The 24,366-nt window shown below is 41.2% G+C and overlaps 1 protein-coding gene across 2 annotated transcripts in view; it reads left to right on the top strand.

The window, feature by feature from the left end:
- LOC124039853 (integrin beta-1-like) overlaps positions 1–24,298 on the top strand; it is a 57,984-nt gene extending 33,686 nt beyond the window's left edge. Inside the window, exons 7-17 of one of the 2 annotated variants that reach the window (XM_046356317.1) lie at positions 3,766–3,921; positions 7,066–7,161; positions 10,562–10,651; positions 10,880–11,020; positions 11,234–11,436; positions 11,694–11,932; positions 12,268–12,490; positions 13,383–13,615; positions 13,910–14,076; positions 20,442–20,519; positions 22,740–24,298. In XM_046356317.1, the coding sequence (XP_046212273.1) occupies positions 3,766–3,921; positions 7,066–7,161; positions 10,562–10,651; positions 10,880–11,020; positions 11,234–11,436; positions 11,694–11,932; positions 12,268–12,490; positions 13,383–13,615; positions 13,910–14,076; positions 20,442–20,519 (1,626 nt within the window). In that variant the 3' untranslated portion in view covers positions 22,740–24,298. The remainder of the gene's footprint in view (positions 1–3,765; positions 3,922–7,065; positions 7,162–10,561; positions 10,652–10,879; positions 11,021–11,233; positions 11,437–11,693; positions 11,933–12,267; positions 12,491–13,382; positions 13,616–13,909; positions 14,077–20,441; positions 20,520–22,739) is intronic. The other variant, XM_046356318.1, reaches the window with a different exon arrangement.
- The last annotated feature ends 68 nt before the right edge of the window (positions 24,299–24,366 follow it).

Raw genomic sequence — 24,366 nt, 5'->3', positions numbered from 1 at the left:
TTGAATATCAGCGCTTGTGTGAAATGTTGTTGTCTGTTCAGCTGTTCGATCCTTTGGGAAGAATAAACTTGATTTGAGCTTTCATAGTGTCCGTTGAGTTCTTACTCTGATAATTACAACCTAACAACTTTAAGATATGAAGGTCAGTCAATCCGGAAAATTTCAAGAACTTTGAGTGCAGTCGCAAAAACCATCAAGCGCTATGATGAAACTGGCTCTCATGAGGACCGCCACAGGAAAGGAAGACCCGGAGTTATCTCTGTTGCAGAGGATAAGTTCATTAGAGTTAGCTGCACCTCAGATTGTAGCCCAAATAAATGCTTCACAGATTTCAAGTAACAGACAAATTTCAACATCAACTGTTCAGACGAGACTGTGTGAATCAGGCCTTCGTGGTCAAATTGCTGCAAAGAATCCACTACTAAAAGACACCAATAAGAAGAAGAGACTTGCCTGGGTCAAGAAACACGAGCAATGGACATTCGACCACTCCAAACTCGGTGTCTTCGTGAGATGCAGAGTAGGTGGACGGATGATCTCCGCATGTGTGGTTCCCACCATGAAGCATAGAGGAAGAGGTGTGATTGTGTGGGGGTGCTTTGCTGGTGACACTGTCAGTGATTTATTTAGAAATCAAGACACACTTAACTAGCATGGCTACCACAGCATTCTGCACCGTTACGCCATCCCATCTGGTTTGCTCTTAGTGGGACTATCATTTGTTTTTCAACAGGACAATGACCCAACACATCTTCAGGCCATGTAAGGGCTATTTGAACAAGAAGGAGAGAAAATGAGTGCTGCTTCAGATGACCTGGCCCCCACAATCATTCGACCTCAACCCAATTGAGATGTTTTGGGAAGAATTGGACCATGGAGTTTAGGAAATGCAGCCAACAAGTGCTCAGCATATGTGGAAACTCCTTCAAGGCTGGAAAACCATTCCAGGTGAAGCTGGTAGAGAGAATCCCAAGAGTGTGCAAAGCTGTCATCAAGGAAAAGGGTGGCTACTTTGAAGAATCTAAAATATATTTGTTAAATACTTTTTGGGTTACTGCATGATTCCATATGTGTTACTTCATAGTTTTGATGTCTTCACTATTATTTTTAAATTGAGAAAATAGTAAATATAAAGAAAAACCCTTGAATGAGTAGGTATACTGTAAATGATTCAAATCATTTTATCAGGGTTTTAAACTCAGCAAATATAGAAACACCCTCTCACTGTCAACTGCGTTTATTTTCAGCAAACTTAACATGTGTAAATATTTGTATGAACATAAGATTCAAAAACTGAGACATAAACTGAACAAGTTCCACAGACAGGTGACTAACATAAATGGATTAATGTGTCCTTGAACAAGGGGGGGGGGGTTAAAATCAAAAGTAACAGTCGGTATCTGGTGTGGCCACCAGCTGCATTAGCCCTTTGAAATAGCCGTTTAGGACCCTAGAGTGAATGAACTCTCAAACATGAAGGTTTTATAAAACGGCCTTCTCTTAGCTTCCAGTTAGCCTCCACTCCAGCCATTCTCAAATGAGAATAGGGTGTTAAGATCTGGTACCACGAGATCTAGTATAAGTATAAGTATAAACATACTTACTTACTCCTCTTTGTCTTGAGTCAATATAAACTCAGCAAAAAAATATACTTTCCTTTTTCAGGACCCTGTCTTTCAAAGATAATTCTAAAAATCAAAATAAATTCAAATCTTCATTGTAAAGGGTTTAAACATGTTTCCCATGCTTGTTCAATGAACCATAAACAATTAATGAACATGCACCTGTGGAACGGTCGTTAAGACACTAACAGCTAACAGACGATAGGCAATTAAGGTCACAGTTATGAAAACTTAGGACACTAAAGAGGCCTTTCTACTGACTCTGAAAAAACACCAAAAGAAAGATGCCCAGGGTCCCTGCTCATCTGTGTGAACGTGCCTTAGGCATGCTGCAAGGAGGCTTGAGGACTGCAGATGTGGCCAGGGAAATAAATTACAATGTCCATACTGCGAGACGGTTAAGACAGCGCTACAGGGAGACATGACGGTCAGCTGATCGTCTTTGCAGTGGCAGACCATGTGTAACAACACCTGCACCGAATTGATACATCCGAACATCACACCTGCGGGACATGTACAGGATAGCAACAACTGCCCGAGTTACACCAGGAACGCACAATCCCTCCATCAGTGCTCAGACTGTCCACAATAGGCTGAGAGAGGCTGGACTGAGGGCTTGTAGGCCTGTTTGTAAGGCAGGTCCTCACCAGACATCACTGGCAACGACGTCGCCTATGGGCACAAACCCACCGTCGCTGGACCAGACAGGACTGGCAAAAAGTGCTCATCACTGATGAGTCGCTGTTTTGTCTCACCAAGGGTGATGGTCATTCGAGTTTATCGTCGAAGGAATGAGCTTTACACCGAGGCCTGTACTCTGGAGCGGGATCGATTTGGAGGTGGAGGGGTCCCTCATGGTCTGGGGCAGTGTGTCACAGCATCATCGGACTGAGCTTGTTGTCATTGCAGCCAATCCCAACACTGTGCGTTACATGGAAGACATCCTGCTCCCTCATGTGGTACCCTTCCTGCAGGCTCATCCTGACATGACACTCCAGCATGACAATAATGCCACCAGCCATACTGCTCGTTCCTTGCCTGATTTCTTGCAAGACAGGAATGTCAGTGCTCTGCCATGGCCAGCGAAGAGCCCGAATCTCAATCACATTGAACACATCTGGGACCTGTTGGATCGGAGGTTGAGGGCTAGGGCCTCAAGAAATTCCTCCAAGAAATGTCTGGGAACTTGCAGGTGCCTTGGTGGAAGAGTGGGGTAACATCTCACAGCAAGAACTGGCAAATCTGGTGCAGTCCATGAGGAGGAGATGCACTGCAGTACTTAACTTGGCCCCTTTTTTCTCCATTTCCGCCTGACTGACGTGCCCAAAGTAAACTGCCGGTTGCTCAGGTCCTGAAGCCAGGATATGCATATAATTGGTACCATTGGAAATAAAACACTGACGTTTGTAGAAAGGTTAAAATTATGTAAGAGACTATAACACAAGAGATATGGGAGGAGAAAATCCAAAGAAAAACCAACCGCAATTATTATGTTTTTGAGAGACCATGAAGACCATCTTACAATGAAAAGTATAGGGGCATACTGAATTCTAGCTCCCAGGATGCAATTCCTGTGGCTTTCACAGGGTGTCAGCAGTCTATGTTCAAGGTTTCAGGCTTGTAACTTCAAAAATTACATTTTAGGGTATCTGAGGAGTAGATAGAAACCTATTTTGATTTGTTGAAACAAAGTTTAGGGGTAGATTTTCGGATTCCTTTCTCTGCATGTTGAACGAGTGGATTACTCAAATCGATGGTGTCAACTAAACAGACTTTTTGGGATATAAAGGATTTTATCTAACAAAATGACACTACCTGTTATAGCTGGGTCCCTTTGGATGACAAATCAGAGGAAGATAACAATAATTTAAGCTAAATGTTTAATAACCATAATTTGTATGAATATTTATTTGAATTGCGCGCCCTCCAGGTTCACCGGAATTTGTCCCACTAGCGGGACGCCTAGCCCTAAGAAGTTTTAACTTCTTACATAGCTGTTCCTAGTTTTTAAAATATATTTCCTGAATCTTTCCTAGGTCTTGTAATTTTGTTCTCTGGTATTTCTGTCAGCTGTGTCCTTTTTCTGTATGTTGTTTTATTTTACATTGAGTTTGTATGGGCCTCTCTCTCTCCCTCCTCCCAGGAGCACATTGGCTGGAGGAACGTCACACGTCTGCTGGTGTTTTCCACTGATGCTGGCTTCCACTTTGCTGGAGATGGGAAACTGGGAGGGATTGTTCTGCCCAACGATGGGAAATGCCACCTGGAGAACAATATGTACACCATGAGCCACTACTATGTATGTATAATAATACAACGGGTGATTCTAATCCTGAATGCTGATGGGTTAAAACTGCTTTCCAGCCAGTGTCTATGCCTTGAAATGCCTATTTACTCTGTTCAATCTCACTGCGCAAGCTTTGCAAAATAAATTCAGAAATCTATATTATTCAATTATTGAGTCTGCGTTGCGAAGGGCTAAAATAGATGTCAGTTCTATTTTTGACGCAGATCGCGCTACAAGTCCTTCCTCTCCCATCTCCTCATTGGTTTATAGAAGCAGGTACCCACGTGCCATCTCCTCATTGGTTATACCCACGTGGGTTATTGAAAGATGAATGAGGTCAGAAGCGGTAATGCACCTTATTTATGAAAGTAGACAATCGCAATATAAAGTCAAGAGAAGAAAAGGCCTAGAAGGAGGAGAGATGACTGGAAATGATTCGGTTGACCATTTTATGTGTGGATTAATTGTCGGAGTAGAGGACCTTGTGCATTTCAGGTAAAATAACAACTCAATTTTATATCCCAGGACAAATTATTATTATTATTATTATTATAAATTAGCTAGAAAGTGCAAGCTATCTAAATTGCCATAAATGTTTAATGCTTTTTGACCAGTCCCCAAATGAATATAATTGGTTCAGAGTTTGTTTTGATATTTTAACCTGTGTGTCGTGATCGCGTTTGGTGTGGGGGGACAAAATAAATGTATGCACGATGACGCACGTGCGCCAGGAGCATGGACAGTTCTTCCACTCATGTGCCATCAACGGAAACATCACTATTAACATCACCAGCTTGGTTAGCTCGGACTCGCCAACCATAATAGTGCTTGCCTATGTAGGCCTATTGGATGTTTACAGTATTAAGTCATTATTTATTGAAGTTCTTGTCTTGTCATCATTGAATCTATGCTACCTAGCTACAGTTGAAGTCGGAAGTTTACATGCACTTTGGTTGGAGTTATCAAAACTCGTTTTTCAACCACTCCACATATTTCTTGTTAACAAACTATAGTTTTGGCAAGTCGGTTAGGACATCTACTTTGTGCATGATAAGTATTTTCTTCCAACAATTGGTTACAGACAGATTATTTCACTTATAATTCACTGTATCACAATTCCAGTAGGTCAGAAGTTTACATACACTAAGTTGACTGTGCCTTTAAACAGCTTGGGAAATTCCAGAAAATGTCATGGCTTTAGAAGCTTCTGATTAACTCAAATGGTGTCAGTTATCCTGTGTACCTGTGCATGTATTTCAAGGCCTACCTTCAAACTCAGTGCCTCTTGGCTTGACATCATGGGAAAATCAAAAGAAATCAGCCAAGACTTCAGAAAAACAATTGTAGACCTCCACAAGTCTGGTTCATCCTTGGGATCAATTTCCAAACGCCGGAAGGTACAACGTTCATCTGTGCAAAAAAATAGCACTCAAGTATAAACACCATTGAACCACGCAGCTGTCATACCGCTCAGGAAAGAGACTCCTTCGGTCTCCTATAGATGAACGTACTTTGATGCAAAAAAAGTGCAAATCAATCCCAGAACAACCGCAAAGGACATTGTGAAGATGCTGGAGGAAACCGGTACAAAAGTATCTATATGCACAGTAAAACGAGTCCTTTATCAACATAACCTGAAAGGCTGCTCAGCAAGGAAGAAGCCACTGCTCCAAAGCCGCCATAAAAAAGCCAGACTACGGTGCAACTGCACATGTGGACAAAGATCATACTTTTTGGAGAAACGTCCTCTGGTCTGATGAAACAAAAATAGAACTGTTTGGCCATAATGACCATTGCTATGTTTGGAGGAAAAGGGGGAGGCTTGCAAGCTGAAGAACACCATCCCAACCATGAAGCACTGGGGTGGTAGCATCATGTTGTAGGGGTGCTTTGCTGCAGGAGGGACTGGTGCACTTCACAAAATAGATGGCATCATGAGGCTGGGAAATTATGTGGATATATTGAAGCAACATCTCAAGACATAAGTCAGGAAGTTAATGCTTGGTTGCAATTGGGTCTTCCAAATGGACAATGACCCCAAGCATACTTCCAAAATTGTGGCAAAATGGCGTGTGGAAGCTGTAGGAACTGTAAACTGGGCGCTATCTATTTTCCCTTGCCATAGACAATACAGGGACCTCGAGGGATTTTTTTGTTTTTTTTGTGAACAGTTTTTCCTTGGGGTTTTGCCTGCTACACACGTTCTGCTATAGTCACAGACATGATTTAACCAGTTTTAGAAACTTCAGAGTGTTTCCTATCCACACATACTAATCATATGCATATACTATATCCCTGGCATTTGCGCGATTTTTAACAAAAAGTTGAAAAAAAGCACCCGATCTTTAAGAGGTTAAGGACAACAAAGTCAAGGTATTGGAGTGGCCATCAAAGCCCTGACCTCAATCCAATATAAGATTTGTGGGCAGAACAGAAAAAGCATGTGCGAGCAAGGAAGTCTACAAACCTGACTCAGTTACACCAGCTCTGTCAGGAGGAATGGGCCAACATTCACCCAACTTATTGTGGGGAGCTTGTGGAAGGTTTCCCGAAACATTTGACCCAAGTTAAACAATTGATAGGCAATGCTACCAAATACTAGTTGAGTGTATGTACATTTCTGACCCACTGGGAATGTGAACAAAATACATCAAAGCTGAAATAATTCTCTACTATTATTCTGAAATTTCACATTCTTAAAATAGTGGTGACCCTAAGACAAGGACTTTTTACTAGGATTAAATGTCAGTAATTGTGAAAAACTTATTTTAAATATATTTGGCTAAGGTGTATGTAAACTTCTGACTTCAACTGTACATGCCAATGATTTGTTTAGCATAGCAATGTTGAATGAATAGAATTAAGACTGGGTCAAAAGATGAGGAAATAACTAAAACAATAATGCCCTGGAACCCAGGAATTATGGCTTCACCCTGGGCCTTAGAACAGCCCTTGTCGGGAGTTGTCACACTGTTCTTAGGCATTATTTCTTAATTAATACCCTGCTATTTACTGTATGTATTGTGGCTTTTTTCTCTTCTGTGTGGTTTGTATTTTGAATATGACAAGATTTGAAGGTTATGGGCTACTTGCCTTAGTGATGTTATCAAAGGGCTAACCTAGTACCTGTACTTACTAATTGTCTCCCTGTAACAGGACTACCCCTCCATCGCCCATCTGGTTCAGAAACTAAGTGACAACAACATCCAGACAATCTTTGCCATCACAGAGGAGTTCCAGCCTGTTTACAAGGTCAGTCAGTTGTTCCTGTGTGTGGAATTTTCAAGTTTCTGTGCTTCTCTGTTGGAGGAAGCCCAACCCTTTGAAGAGCAGAGAAGCATTTAGCTTTACCTTTACTGGTAACATATCTTTGGACATCTGGTTGTGTCCCAACTGGCAACAATTTCCCTATATATTGCACTACTTTTGTAGTGCACTTTATAAGGAATAGGGTGCCATTTGGGACACAAGCCTCTGAATGTTCCTTTTTGCCCTTTTCAAGCCATTTAGATGTCTGCCTGGAGTTCGACAATATTTCTTTATCATATCCACATCAGTTCCAATGCTTGGACAGTGTTTGTCAACCTCGGGAGAAAGTCTTTGATTATTTGATTCCACTGTTAGACTTGGGTTACATCCCAAATGGCACCCTATGATGTACAGTGCCTTCGGAAAGTATTCAGACCCTTTGACTTTTTCCACATTTTGTTAGGTTACAGCCATATTCTCTTCATCAATCTACATGCAATACCCCATAATGACAAAGCAAAAACAGGTTTAGACATTTGTTGAAGCACCTTTGGCAGCAATTACAGCCTTGAGTCTTATTGGGTATGATGCTACAAGCCTGGCAGACCCGTATTTGGGGAGTTTCTCCTGTTCTTCTCTACAGATCCTCTCAAGCTCTGTCAGGTTGGATGGGGAGCATTGCTGCACTGCTATTTTCAGGTCTCTCCAGAGACGTTTGATCGAGTTCAAGTCCAAACTCTGGCTCGGCCACTCAAGGACATTTAGAGACTTATCCCAAAGCCACTCCTGCATTGTCTTGGTTGTGTGCTTAGGGTCGTTGTCCTGTTCGATCCCTCTGTACTTTGCTCCGCTCATATTTGCCTCAATCCCGACTAGTTTCCCAGTCCCTGCGGCTGAAGAACAACCCAACAGCTTGATGCTGCCACCACCATGCTTCACCATAGGGATGGTGCCAGATTTCCTCCAGACGTGATGGTTGGCATTCGGGCCAAAGAGTTCAATCTTGGTTTCATCAGACCAGAGAATCTTGAGGTTGAGTGACCATCGGGTTCTTGGTCACCTCCCTGACTAAAGCCTTTCTCTCGTGCGGCCAGCTCTAGGAAGAGTATTTTTTGGTACCCTTCCCAAGATCTGTGCCTCGACACAGTCCTGTCTCGGAGCTTTACAGACAATTCCTTTGACCTCAGGTCTTGGTTTTTTGACATGCACGGTCAACTGTAGGACCGTATATAGACAGGTGTGTGCCTGTCCAATCAATTGAATTTACCACAAGTGGACTCCAATCAAGTTGTAGAATTATCAGGATGCAACTGAGCTAAATTGTGAGTCTCATTGCAAAGGGTCTGAACTTATGTAAATAAGGTTTTTGTTTATTTTTAATACATTTTCAAAAATGTCTAAACCTGTTTTGGCTTTGTCATTATGGGGTATTTTGTGTTAATTGCTGAGGATATATATTTTATCCATTTTAGAATAAGGCTGTAACGTAACAAAATGTGGAAAAAGTCAAGGGGTCTGAATACTTTTCAAAGGCAATGTATATAGTGCACTAAATTGTTTAAGGAATATGGTGCCATTTTGATATAGACTTTGACTTGGATCTTTGTCAAAATGTAGAATGTCACAACACTAAATAGTTAGAACTTTAGATTCAGACCTTACAACTATGTGTTTGCAGACCACAATCAAACTGCTCTCCAATCTAAATGGTCAGGCAAAACATAACAGCTTTGCTCTGAGCAACTTTTCTGGTGCATTGATTATTTAGAGATCTACAGTCATGGCCAAAAGTTTTGAGAATGACACAAATATTCATTTTCACTAAGTCTGCTGCCTCAGTTTGTATGATGACAATTTGCAAAATACTCCAGAATGTTGTGAAGAGTGATCAGATGAATTGCAATTAATTGCAAAGTCCCTCTTTGCCATGCAAATTAACTGAACCCCCCCCCCCCTCAAAAAAATTCCACTGCATTTCAGCCCTGCCGCAAAAGGACCAGCTGACATCATGTCAGTGATTCTCTCGTTAACACAGGTGTGAGTGTTGACGAGGACAAGGCTGGAGATCACTCTGTCATGCTGGTTGAGTTCAAATAACAGACTGGAAGCTTCAAAAGGAGGGTGGTGCTTGGAATCATTGTTCTTCCTCGGTCAACCATAGTTAGCTGCAAGGAAACACGTGCCCTCACCATTGCTTTGCACAAAAAAGGGATTTACAGGCAAGGATATTGCTGCCAGTAAGATTGCACCTAAATCAACAATTTATCGGATCATCAAGACTTCAAGGACAGTGGTTCAATTGTTGTGAAGAAGGCTTCAGGGTGCCCAAGAAAGTCCAGCAAGCGCCAGGACGTCTCCTAATGTTGATTCAGCTGCAGGATTGGGGCACCACCAGTACAGAGCTTGCTCGGGAATGGCAGCAGGCAGGTGTGAGTGCATCTGCATGCACAGTGAAGCAAAGACTTTTGGAGGATGGCCTGGTGTCAAGAAGGGCAGCAAAGAAGCCACTTCTCTCCAGGGAAAATATCAGGAACAGACTGATATTCTGCAAAAGGTACAGGGATTGGACTGCTGAGGACTGGGGTAAAGTCATTTTCTCTGATGAATCCCCTTTCCGATTGTTTGGGGCATCCGGAAAAAAGCTTGTCCGGAGAAGACAAGGTGAGCGCTACCATCAGTCCTGTGTCATGCCAACAGTAAAGCATCCTGAGACCATTCATGTGTGGGGTTGCTTCTCGGCCAAGGGAGTGGGCTCACTCACAATTTTGCCTAAGAACACAGCCATGAATAAAGAATGGTACCAACACATCCTCCTTAAGCAACTTCTCCCAACCATCCAGGAACAGTTTGGTGACGAGCAATGCCTTTTCCGGCATGATGGAGCACCTTGCCATAAGGCAAAAGTGGTAACTAAGTGGCTCGGGGAACAACACATCGATATTTTGGGTCCATGGCCAGGAAACTCCCCAGACCTTAATCCCATTGAGAACTTGTGATCAAGAGGCGGGTGGACAAACAAACAAAAAACAAATTCTGACAAACTCCAAGCATTGATTATGCAAGAATGGGCTGCCATAAGTCAGGATGTGGCCCAGAAATTAATTGACAGCATGCCAGGGGCGGATTGCAGAGTTCTTGAAAAAGAAGGGTCAACACTGCAAATATAGACTCTTTGCATCAACTTCATGTAATTGTCAATAAAAGCCTTTGACACTTATGAAATACGTGTAATTATACTTAAGTATTCCATAGTAACATCTGACAAAAATATCTAAAGACACTGAAGCAGCAAACTTTGTGGAAGTTAATATTTGTGTCATTCTCAAAACATTTGGCCACGATTGTACATGATTCATATTGACATACTAGATCATTTACTCTACGGTGTTCTCTCTCTTCTCAGGAGTTGAAGAATCTCATTCCTAAGTCTGCAGTTGGGACACTCTCTGCAAACTCCAGCAACGTTATCAACCTCATTATTGATGCCTACAATGTAAGTATAAATTAAATTGGTTACTAGACAATATGCACTGCACACAATCTCACTTTCAGCCTCAAAATAGTTGGCAAAAACCATGCTGCTCTTACTTTAAAGTCATCACGTCTCTGTCTAAACTGTTCTTTGCATGGGACATTTTTCAAATATGCATTTTAAAAACTGTAGATTACTGAATAGAGTATATTTTCAATTTGCAGTGGGCTCTTGTTCTTTGTGTGGTAGTCTCTTTCCTCAGAGGTGATTCTGGAGAACAGTAAGCTAGCAGAGGGAGTGACCATCGCGTACCAGTCACGCTGCAAGAACGGAGTGACTGGTGAGGGAGAGATGGGAAGAAAATGCTCCAACATCTCCATCGGAGACGAGGTGGGTAACCAAAACATCCTCCGTCGTTTTCTATTCTAAATATAGATCTATTTTTTTTCATCTTTCAGGTTCAGTTATTTCAGTTTTCTGATCAAGTGCATTGGATTGGTCCGTTATTAGATGTCCGACGAGTCGAATGCATCATTTTTTTTATTATGAAATGTAAATAGTATGCCCTTAGTGTGAATGCGTTCCTTCATCACTTATCTGTAGGTGTCTTTCACCATAAGCATCACAGCTAAGCAGTGTCCTAAGATGGGCAAACCAGAGACCATCAAGATCAAACCCCTAGGGTTCACAGAGGAGGTGGAGATCGCTCTGAACTTCATCTGTGAATGTGACTGTCACAAAAACGGCACTGAGAACAGTGAAATCTGCCACAAAGGCAACGGGACATATGAATGTGGAGCATGCAGGTAAGGCACTTATGTTTCACAGGCAGAAGATCTTAACCCTTATTTACCTTTCATATTGTAATATTGTCCATGGCATAGAGAAAAGTGTACAGTATGATGTTTGATACTGAATGTATAATGCATTGTAAATCTGTTTCTATAGTCCATTGATATGTAACTGATTTCCGGTGTATTGCATTGGTTTTTCTGAATATTCTACAATATTGGCATGTTGTTGTAAAAAAGGATTACATTTGGTTTTCTTTATTGTCGCTCAGGTGCAACGAGGGCCGTATAGGTAGACATTGTGAGTGCAGCACCAACGAAGTGACCAGCGAAGACCTGGATAAGAACTGTCGTAAAGACAATGGTACAGACATCTGCAGCAACAATGGAGACTGTGTGTGTGGAACCTGTGAGTGTAAGAAGAGGGAGAACCCAGAAGAACGCTACAGTGGAAAGTTCTGCGATTGTGACAACTTTAACTGTGACCGCTCCAACAACAAACTCTGTGGAGGTACGTCATCAGTTGAGCTGCTGTGGTATGCAATAGGCATGCGTCGAAGCAGATAAATGTGTTAAATTATATCATTATAGATTTTGCTTACTGTGAAATGATGGCCAAGCTCTACCATCTGAAGACAAGTGTGACATCCTGCTCTGCACACAAATGAGTGACCTCGTGATCGTTTGTGGTTATAATGAGCCCATTTCCAATGAAATTACAGATCATTGCCCGTTATGAAATTAGATTTACCCTCGTTAATGTCAGCCTTTTTTTATCTGTGATTGTATTTGATCTTTTCAGGGTAATCTCTCATCTCTGACCCTGTGTGTGTTGTGTTGTGGCAGGACACGGTCGTTGTGAGTGCAGGGTGTGTATCTGTGATGCCAACTGGACGGGCAGTGCCTGTGACTGTTCTCTGGACACAACAACCTGCCTGGCCTCTAACAAGCAGATCTGTAATGGCCGGGGCACCTGTGAGTGTGGAACCTGTAAGTGCACTGACCCCAAGTTCCAGGGGCCTACCTGTGAGATCTGCCCCACCTGTCCAGGAGTCTGCGCAGAACACAAGTGAGTTGAATAAAGGGATTCATTAATTTTATTTGATCATTATATTGTTTTAACAATGCAAAAAAACAACTATTTGCTGTATTTCCTTGTGGGAATGTTATATGTGGATTACATAAAGGTTTATTGTAGTGGTTGAAAATAATTCAGCCCCTCCCCCCGTTCTTTTTTTTTAAAGGGGCCGATCCCTTCTCTCTTTCTTCAGCATTACGTTTGCCTCTCAACCTTTTTTAAATAGGCATCTAGCCTTCTTCATTTATCCGACTTAACCTGCATTATTTTTGTGACCTCTTGTTTCCTTTCTTCCAATCATTCCAAAAAAAGGGAACAATGGACCGTTTAGACTGTGAGGTCTAAAACCAGTGGTGCTAGTTGCACTCTTAGATAAAGGGTTCTTCAGCTGTCCCCATAGAATAACCCTTTTTGATTCTACCTGGAATCAAACAGGGTTCTTCAAAGGGTCCTCCTATGGGGACAGCTGAAGAAACCTTTTAGGTTCTAGATGGAAAAAATATGCTAAGAGTGTAGGGTACAGCATTGCCCACTACAGACGCTTGCATAAACCTCAATATTTAGCTTTCTTACATTTCTATAGACAAGTGAATATGTTGCAAGTCTAGGAATCCCAATGTGAGACTACCTGCATGTGTTACTACATGCAGGTAGTCGGCGGCAGGGTAGCCTAGTGGTTAGAGCGTTGGACTAGTAACCCCAAGTTGACAAGGTACAAATCTGTCGTTCTGCCCCTGAACAGGCAGTTAACCCACTGTTCCTAGGCCGTCATTGAAAATAAAATTTGTTCTTAACTGACTTGCCTAGTAAAATAAAGGTAAAAAATTAAAATAAAATAAAAACATCTGTACAGAGTTTAATGTCAATGTCTTGTCTTCCACAGGGAGTGTGTTCAGTGCAGGGCCTTTGGGACGGGGGAGAAGAAGGAGACGTGTGAGAGGGACTGTAGCTACTTCAACCTGATCAAGGTGAAGGACCGAGACAAGCTGCCCCAGCCAGGACAGGCCTTCCCCCTGATGCACTGTAAGGAGAGGGATGCCAACGACTGCTGGTTCTACTACACCTATGCTGTCAACAACAACACAGAGAAGGAGGTCCATGTGGTGGAAACACTAGGTGAGAGAATATGTAGTCTCTGGCATGGCATTGTGACTGAGGATATAACAAGGTGAAAAATAGGTTTATCTGTTTTATCCATTGAGTAGTGTTGTCATTAGAGCTCGGAGTTCTTGGCCTGACCGTGAAGAACTGACCAGAAGTTCCTTGTCCAAGATGCAGTATAATGCAAATCAGGATGTAATTGTGTATATGAATTTGATTTTACATCAGCTGACTTGCCTGGTTAAATACCCTCAAAAATATTGGGCTAACTTCCTTTTCTTGCTATGTGTTTCCCTGTCTGTGTTCCAGACTGCCCTGCGGGCCCGGACATCATCCCCATCGTGGCTGGCGTTGTGGCGGGCATTGTGCTGATCGGCCTGGCTTTGCTGCTCATTTGGAAGCTGCTCATGATTATCCACGACAGGAGGGAGTTCGCCAAGTTTGAAAAGGAGAAGATGAATGCTAAATGGGACACGGTAAGAGTGGATAATAGACAGTACCTGGCAGCCATCTTTGAGAAGTTTTTAAGGGCGTTTATATATTTTTACCGGTCTTAGTTTATATTCTCCCTGGCTAATTTCAGTAGGTTGATTGAGACATGGAAAACAGGTGTTATAGATATGACAACCATCTGAATCTCTTAAACAGAGAATGGACTCTTAGAGGAATATAGAGTTGGAAACAGTGTTGTACTCTCTCTCAGCCTTTGATGACTGTAACAGACCTGTTGATGATGAGGATTTTATAAGACGCACAGACAGTCCTACTCAATTTCAACTTCAAAGTAAATATCTTAGAAGTTTGAAGTCATCTCTGTGCAAAATAGAGAATCCAAAAAACAGAAGCCTTTTTGGAATGTGACGGTCCCTGAATATACATACATTACCAGTCAATTTTGGACACACCTACTCATTCAAGGGTTTTTCTTTATTTTTTACTATTTTCTACATTGTAGAATAATTGTGAAGAATTCAAAAATACAATAAAATAACACATATGGAGTCATGTAGTAAGTAAACAAGTGTTAAAAAATGAAAATATATTAGTTATGATATTATTCCAAGTAGCCACCCTTTGCCTTGATGACAGCTTTGCATACTGTTGGCATCTCTCACCCAGCTTCATGAGGAATGTTTTTCCAACAGTCTTGAAAGAGTTCCAATACATGCAGAGCACTTATTGGCTGCTTTTCCTTCACTCTGCGGTCCAACTCCTCCCAAATCATCTAATTTGGGTTGAAGTCGGATGATTGTGGGGGCCAGGTCACATGATGCAGTACTCATCACTCTCCTTATTGGTCAAATAACCCTTACACAGCCTGGAGGTGTTTTTTGGGTCATTAACCTGTTGAAAAACAAATGATAGTACCACTAAGCGCAAACCAGATGGCGTATCGCTGCAGAATGCTGTGGTAGCCATGCTGGTTAATTGTACCTTGAATTCTAAATAAATCACTAACAGTGTCACCAGCAAAGCACCATCACGCCACCTCCTCCATGCTTCACAGTGGGATCCACACATGCAGAGATCATCAATTTACCTACTCTGCATCTCACAAAGACACAGCGGTTGGAACCAAAAATCTCAAATTTGGACTCGTCAGACCAAAGGACACATTTCCACCGGTCTAATGTCCATTGCTCATGTTTCTTGGCACAAGCAAATCTCTTCTTCTTATTGGGGTCCTTTAGTAGTGGTTTCTTTGCAGCAAATAGTCCATGTAGGCCCGATTCACGTAGTCTCTTCTGTTGATGAACAGTTGATGTTGAGATGTCTGTTACTTGAACTCTATTAAGCATTTAAGCTGCAATCTGAGGTGCAGTTAACTAATGAACTTATCCTCTGCAGCAGAGGTAACTCTGGGTCTTCCTTTGCTGTGGTGGTCCTCCATGAGAGCCAGTTTCATCATAGCGCTTGATGGTTTTGCGACTGCGCTTGAAGAAACTTACAAAAGTTCTTGAATTGGTCCGAAATGACTGACCTTCATGTCTTAAAGTAATGATGGACTCATTTCTCTTTCCTTATTTGAGCTCTTCTTGCCATAATATGGACTTGGTATTTTACCAAATAGGGCTATCTTCTGTATACCACCCCTACCTTGTCACAACACAATTGATTGGCCCAAACGCATTAAGAAGGAAATAAATTCCACAAATGAACTTTTAACAAAGGCAGACCTGTTCATTTAAATGCATTCCAGGTGACTACCTCATGAAGCTGGTTGAGAGAATGCCAAGAGTAAGCAGAGCTGTCATTAAGGCAAAGGGTGGCAACTTTGAAAAATCTCATGTTTTGATTGTGGTTACTACACATTTCCATATGTGTTATTTTATTGTATTTATGAGTTCTTCACTATTATTCTACAATGTTGAAAATAGTAAAAATAAAGAAACCTTTCAATGAGTAGGTATGTTCAAACTTTTGACTGGTAATGTATATCTGTCTTTTCCTGGGAGTTGCTACAGAAGCCTCGTTTGGTTGGTGGAGTTCTGCTTCCATCTAGTGTCGTGTTAACCACACAGCAGGCAGAGGTTAAATTCCGGACAGCAGGGTGGTATTCATTTAGGCACTGTTAGATTCTGGGATAAACTTGGAACATTGTTATACTCAAAAATATAGTATCTGACGAAGGAAAGAGACTGGTTTTTACATCAGAAGTTAATGGTTATCTGTAGGAGCCAGATGGCTTTGGAATGTGTTCGATGGACGTGAGGAAGTCAGGATTGCTATAGGGGATACGGATGGACATCTGTGGATTAGGCACATGAGGGGTTGAGGTCAGGTCAGATCCCCTTAAGGGAGAAATTATGGTTTATTACACTATTACTTCGTCTTCCTGTCGAACCATAATAAATGTAAGGATTGGAGAAAAGGAGTGCCTAAAATTGGAGTGTATACAGTTGGGCAAAAAAGTATTTAGTCAGCCACCAATTGTGCAATGTATCTCAAGATGAGAGAGGCCTGTAATTTTCATCATAGGTACACTTCAACTTCAAAAATCCAGAAAATCACATTGTAGGATTTTTTAATGAATTTATTTGAAAATTATGGTGGAAAATAAGTATTTGGTCAATAACAAAAGTTTATCTCAATACTTTGTTATATACCATTTATTGGCAATGACAGAGGTCAAACGTTTTCTGTAAGTCATCACAAGATTTTCACACACTATTGCTGGTATTTTGGCCCATTCCTCCATGCAGATCTCCTCTAGAGCAGTGATGTTTTGGGGCCGTTGCTGGGCAACACGGACATTCAACTGCCTCCAAAGATTTTCTATGGGTTGTGATCTGGAGACTGGCTAGGCCACTCCAGGACCTTAAAATGCTTCTTACGAAGCCACTCATTCGTTGCCCGGGCGGTCTGTTTGGGGATAATTGTCATGCATGAAGACCCAGCCACGTTTCATCTTCAATGCCCTTGCTGATGGAAGGAGGTTTTCACTCAAAATCTCACGATACATGGCCCCATTCATTCTTTCCTTTACACGGATCAGTCCTCCTGGTCCCTTTGCAGAAAAACAGCCCCAAAGCATGATGTTTCCACCCCCATGCTTCACAGTAGGTATGGTGTTCTTTGGATACAATTCAGCATTCTTTGTCCTCCAAACACGACGAGTTGAGTTTTTACCAAAAAGTTATATTTTGGTTTCATCAGACCACATGACATTCTCCCAATCTTATTCTGGATCATCCAAATGCTCTCTAGCAAACCTCAGACGGGCCTGGACATGTACTGGCTTAAGCAGGGGGACATGTCTGGCACTGCAGGATTTGAGTCCCTGGCGGCGTAGTGTGTTACTGATGGTAGGCTTTGTTACTTTGGTCCCAGCTCTCTGCAGGTCATTCACTAGGTGCCCCGTGTGGTTCTGGGCTTTTTGCTCACCGTTCTTGTGATCATTTTGACCCCATGGGGTTAGATCTTGTGTGGAGCCCCAGATCGAGGGAGATTATCAGTGGTCTTGTATGTCTTCCATTTGCTCCCACAGTTGATTTCTTCAAACCAAGCTGCTTACCTATTGCAGATTCAGTCTTCCCAGCCTGGTGCAGGTCTACAATTTTGTTTCTGGTGTCCTTTGACAGCTCTTTGGTCTTGGCCATAGTGGAGTTTGGAGTGTGACTGTTTGAGGTTGTGGACAGGTGTCTTTTATACTGATAACAAGTTCAAACAGGTGCCATTAATACAGGTAATGAGCGGAGGACAGAGGAGACTCTTAAAGAAGGAGTCACAGGTCTGTGAGAGCCAGAAATATGGCTTGTTTGTAGGTGACCAAACACTTATTTTCCACCATCATTTTCAAATAAATTCATTAAAAATCATACAATGTGATTTTCTGGGAAAAATCTCATTTTGTCTGTCATAGTTGAAGTGTATCTATGATGAAAATTACAGGCCTCTCATCTTTTTAAGTGGGAGAATTTGCACAATTGGTGGCTGACTAAATACTTTTTGCCCCACTGTATATAGTTGTGGTGGTGGAAACATGTTTTGTCTAATGCAGCTGTATTGATCCTCTGGGAAGAATTAAACTTGGTTAAGCTTTCATAGTGTCCGTTGAGTTATTTACTCTGAGAATTAAAACCTAATAGCACCGAATGTAAGAAAACAGACAGAGTACTACATGGAATTGTGTGTAAGAAACATTCATATTACTTTTCCATTGCAAAGCATTTTGCTACCATGCTTGATGATTCAGCACATCCTAATTACTCTTTCAGACCAGCCACATGTGACAGCTTCTCTGGTGAAATGGGCAGGGCACTGAGGCTTCTTCTCTCATTATGGTACATCGAGAAGACCTCAGACATCAATGACTGTATGAGAGAGCAGTCTGACCTGACTTGTATACAAATACAGTTGAAGTCAGATGTTTACATACACCTTAGCCAAATACATTTAAAATCAGTTTTTCACAATTACTGACATTTAATCCTTGTAAAAAAGTTGTTGTCTTAGGTCAGTTAGGAACACCACTTTATTTTAAGAATGTGAAATAATAGAATAATAGTAGAGAATTATTTATTTCAGCTTTTATTTCTTTCATCTCATTCCCAGTGGGTCAGAAGTTTACAAGTTTACATTAAATTAGTATTTGGTAGTATTGACTTTAAAATTGTTTAACTTGGGTCAAACTTTTCACGTAGCCTTCCACGAGCTTCCCACAATAAGTTGGGTGAATTTTGGCCCATTCCTCCTGACAGAGCTGGTGTAACTGAGTCAGGTTTGTAGGCCTTCCTGCTCGCACATGCTTTTTCAGTTCTGCCCACAAATATTCTATAGGATTGAGGTCAGGGCTTTGTGATGGCCACTCCAATACCTTGACTTTGTTGTCCTTAAGCCATTTTGCCACAATTTTGGAAGTATGCGTGGGGTCATTGTCCATTTGGAATACCCAATTGCAACCAAGCTTTAACTTCCTGACTCATGTCTTGAGATGTTGCTTCAATATATCCACATCATTTTCCACCTCATGATGCCATCTATTTTGTGAAGTGCACCAGTCCCTCCTGCAGCAAAGCACCCCCACAACATGATGCTGCCACCCTAGTGCTTCATGGTTGGGATGGTCCTTCTGTAGCTCAGTTGGTAGAGCATGGCGCTTGTAACGCCAGGTTAGTGGGTTCGATTCCCGGGACCACCCATACGTAGAATGTATGCACACATGACTGTAAGTCGCTTTGGATAAAAGTGTCTGCTAAATGGCATATATTATTATTATATTATGGTGTTCTTCGGCTTGCAAGCCTCCCCCTTTTTCCTCCAAACATAACGATGGTCATTATGGCCAAACAGTTCTATTTTTGTTTCATCAGACCAGAGGACGTTTCTCTGATCTTTGTCCCTGTGTGCAGTTGCAAACCGTAGTCTGGCTTTGGAGCAGTGGCTTCTTCCTTGCTGAGCGGCCTTTCAGGTTATGTTGGAGATTAGGACTCGTTTTACTGTGGATATAGATACTTTTGTACCGGTTTCCTCCAGCATCTTCACAATGTCCTTTGCTGTTGTTCTGAGATTGATTTGCACTTTTCGCACCAAAGTACGTTTATCTCTAGGAGACAGAACGCGTCTCCTTTCTGAGCGGTATGACTGCTACGTTGTCCCATGGTGTTTATACTTGCGTACTATTGTTTGTACAGATGAACGTTGTACCTTCAGGTGTTTTGATGTTGCTCCTATGGATGAACCAGACTTGTGGAGATCTACAATTTTTTTTCTGACATCTTAGCTGATTTCTTTTGATTTTCCAATGGTGTGAAGCAAAGAGGCACTGAGTTTGAAGGTAGTCCTTGAAATACATCCACAGGTACACCTCCAATTGACTCAAATGATGTCAATTAGCCTATCAGAAGTTTCTATAGCCATTACATCATTTTGGGGAATTTTCCAAGCTGTTTAAAGGCACAGTCAACTTAGTGTATGTAAACTTCTGACCCACTGGGATTGTGATACAGTGAAATAATCTGTCTGTAAACAGTTGTTGGAAAAATGACTTCTGTCATGCACAAAGTAGATGTCCTAACTACTTGTCAAAACTATAGTTTGTTAACAAGGAATTTGTAGAGTGGTTGAAAAACAAGTTTTAATGACTCCAAGCTAAGTGTATGTAAACTTCCAACTTCAACTGTAGAAAGGGAATCTTCCCAGCACTCTTAGATGATTCTCAACTTCTGAGCCTCTGATCCCGATGTAGAAATACTTCCTTTTTTTAACCTCTTTTCCATATATCATTGTTTCAGTCCTTCTCGTTTGTCTTTACCCATGATTTCATTTCATTCTGTCTCTGTTTCTCTTCTGTTGTTTTTTTCCTGTTCTGAAATGTCTGTCCCACTCTCTCTACCCATAGCAAGACAATCCTATATACAAGAGCCCTATTAATAAGTTCCAGAATCCTATCTATGGACGTAAAGCTGCGGTTCTATAAGTTTGTATTTACTTTCTCTCTCTGTCTGTTTTCATGCATGGGTTTCCTGTTTGTTTTATTTGTGTGTTTCTTTGTGTTTGTCAACGTACTGTAAACTGTCACTATTTTATCAATCTCAATATTTCTGGCTTTCCTTTGGTCACTCTTTGGGCCAAGTAAGCCAGTTGAGGAAATTGTACAGACAGATCCACATGATGGTATATTAAAACCAACCATAAACCCATATACTGTAAACTGTCCCCTCTGTTAACAGTTTGACTAGAGGTAAGTACTGTAACAGGTCATCACATATAAGCCTATTACACTTCAGTTTAACCGCAGTATGTACGTTGTGTCATATTTGAAGCTATGATTGAAATGGCATGATGTGTTTGAGACGTTTGTTGATATTTCTTCTAACAGTGTTACCTGGATGACAACACACGAATCCTCACTCGAAATGACACCAAGATATCCATATGATGGCATGATCTTTCCAAAGAATGCTTGATAATGATTTGATATTCTAAATGGGCTCGGATTTTGTTGTGGGTTTTTCTTCCTCATAAATTGCAACTTTTGTGTTATGACTGACATGTTACATACAGTGGGGCAAAAAAGTATTTAGTCAGCCACCAATTGTGCACGTTCTCCCACTTAAAAAGATGAGAGAGGCCCGGAAATTTCATCATAGGTACACTTCAACTATGACAGACAAAATTAGAAAAAAAAATCCAGAAAATCACATTGTATGATTTTTAATGAATTTATTTGCAAATTATGGTGGAAAATAAGTATTTGGTCACCTACAAACAAGCAAGATTTCTGGCTCTCACAGACCTGTAACTTCTTTAAGAGGCTCCTCTGTCCTCCGCTCATTACCTATATTACTGGCACCTGTTTGAACTTGTTATCAGTATAAAAGACACCTGTCCACAACCTCAAACAGTCACACTCCAAACTCCACTATGGTCAAGACCAAAGAGCTGTCAAAGGACACCAGAAACAAAATTGTAGACCTGCACCAGGCTGGGAAGACTGAATCTGCAATAGGTAAGCAGCTTGGTTTGAAGAAATCAACTGTGGGAGCAGTTATTAGGAAATGGAAGACATACAAGACCACTGATAATCTCCCTCGATCTGGGGCTCCACGCAAGATCTCACCCCGTGGGGTCAAAATGATCACAAAAACGGTGAGAAAAAGATCCCAGAACCACACGGGGGGACCTAGTGAATGACCTGCAGAGAGCTGGGACCAAAGTAACAAAGCCTACCATCAGTAACACACTACGACGCCAGGGACTCAAATCCTGCAGTGCCAGACGTGTCCCCCTGCTTAAGCCAGTACATGTCCAGGCCCGTCTGAGGTTTGCTAGAGAGCATTTGGATGATCCAGAATAAGATTGGGAGAATGTCATATGGTCAGATGAAACCAAAATAGAACTTTTTGGTAAAAACTCAACTCGTCGTGTTTGGAGGACAAAGAATGCTGAGTTGCATCCAAAGAACACCATACCTACTGTGAAGCATTCGGGTGGAAACATCATGCTTTGGGGCTGTTTTTCTGCAAGGGGACCAGGACGACTGCTCCGTGTAAAGGAAATAATGAATGGGGCCATGGACCGTGAGATTTTGAGTGAAAACCTCCTTCCATCAGCAAGGGCATTGAAGATGAAATGTGGCTGGGTCTTTCAGCATGACAATGATCCCAAACACACCACCCAGGCACTGAAGGAGTGGCTTCGTAAGAAGCATTTCAAGGTCCTGGACTGACCAGTTTCCAGAACTCAACCCCATAGAAACTCTTTGGAAGGAGTTGAAAGTCCGTGTTGCCCAGCAACAGCCCCAAAATATCACTGCTCTAGAGGAGATCTGCATGGAGGAATGGGCCAAAATACCATCAACAGTGTGTGAAAACCTTGTGAATACTTACAGAAAACGTTTGACCTCTGTCATTGCCAACAAATGGTATATAACAAAGTATTGAGAAACTTTTGTTAATGACCAAATACTTATTTTCCACCATAATCTGCAAATAAATTCCTACAATTTGATTTTCTGGATTTTTTTTCTCATTTTGTCCGTCATAGTTGAAGTGATGAAAATTACAGGCCTCTCATCTTTTTAAATGGGAGAACTTGCACAATTGGTGGCTGACTAAATACTTTTTTGCCCCACTGTATATAATGACTGTAAATTACAATTCTAACATTTTCTTCTTGTTTCTCTTGTGCCTTCCAGGGAGAAAATCCCATCTACAAGAGTGCTGTTACGACGGTGGTCAACCCCAAATATGAAGGCAAATGATGGAGTTTCAGGTCTCCCAGAACAACACTGTATGCAAATATAGTCCTAGGGCATGAGCGGTATACCGTCTTTGGTAATTTCTTCTTCTTGTCGCTTCAGTATTATAACGTTACATTTGGCCACTACATTTGGTCTTCTTACTAACAGTTTATGCAATCATTGTATTTTAAAATGTACAGTTAGTTGTTAAGTGTATATACTTTAAGGTGCTTTTTTTCTTGAAGAATTGGTTAGAAATAAGGTTTTTGCCACAGGACTGGTATGGGCCACGGGTTGTGCCTTTCAGAGACCATACCCATATGGGCACAGAGAGTACTCTCTTTCTGTTCATGGACTTGTTATTATTGTGCCATTGAGTGTCAAACAGCACCTGAGACTAAAGCATACCAATATTTTGCATTGTGGCTGTGAAGTATTTTTTTCAACCATAGGGTAGTAAACATTGATTTTGCCTTGCGATAGACTAGCATCCTGTTCAGGGTGTGTACATGTATATCAACCTGCCTCACACTACAGAAACAGGAGATGGGCTCCTGTCATATGGGCCATTCTGGCTCAGACAGGGCTATATCCTTATTAATTTGTGGATAAAAGAGACATCCATCAAGCATGATTGCAAGAATCTGGATTCATCATTAGGGGTAGTTTTTAAAGATCACATAAATTCTAACATAGTCATCAGGTAACATGTGCATCCCAAATGGCACCCAATTCCGTTTATAGCGTGCTACTTTTGACCAACACCCTATAGGCTTCCTGGTCAAAAGTAGTGCACTACATGGGGAACAAGGTGCTATATTTGGGACGCATTACATGTAATGTGTGAAGATGTGCTAAGAACTAATACATGGAAAACATTAATGTTTAGATGTCAAAGGTTATTGCACTATTGATGAGAACAGGTTTTGCCTTGCAAAATGACTGAAAAACAAAATCTATGATTTCATAACTGTCATAAACAACCTATTTTAAAGGGATTGAAAACCACTTGTATTAATGGGATATAGAAATGTAAATCACTTAATTACATAATCAATTGACATGCATTTGTGACAAAATTAGAAGTTTCATTTATTTTTTGTATAATTTAGTTTTATTCTATAAGATTGCAGTATTCAACCTCAGGCCCTTTTCTGTCCTCATTACTAGCAAAGCCAAATATCTGCCTTCTTTGCAAAGCCTTATTCCATGTGTTTCATGTTGATCAATGTTAAACAAATTGTACACTTTGTTCTGAAGACATACTGATTGATACAAGTTAGCTTGTTTTAATCTGTTGTTTCCCCCTTTTGAAATCATTGGGCTGGGGTAACCCCTCATCTGCAGTGCTTGTGTAAAATCAGTATTAAGTGAAAGGCCTCTTGGAATTGTTTTAAAATACAACAACTCCTCAATACCATATCTTGTTTTTAAAGTGCCTTTTATTTCAATATTATGTTCACTTTTCCCAATGCTGTTTCTGAATTTATTTATTAAAAAGTACCTAAATGACATGGAATGCTTATTTTATTTTAGCTTTGCTACATTGGTTCTAGAAAGAGGAGGCAAGGTTTGATCAAAG

Source organism: Oncorhynchus gorbuscha, linkage group LG07 (assembly GCF_021184085.1).
Source record: "Oncorhynchus gorbuscha isolate QuinsamMale2020 ecotype Even-year linkage group LG07, OgorEven_v1.0, whole genome shotgun sequence".
NCBI classification, from domain to species: domain Eukaryota; kingdom Metazoa; phylum Chordata; class Actinopteri; order Salmoniformes; family Salmonidae; genus Oncorhynchus; species Oncorhynchus gorbuscha.
This window is presented reverse-complemented; position numbering and strand designations above follow the sequence as displayed.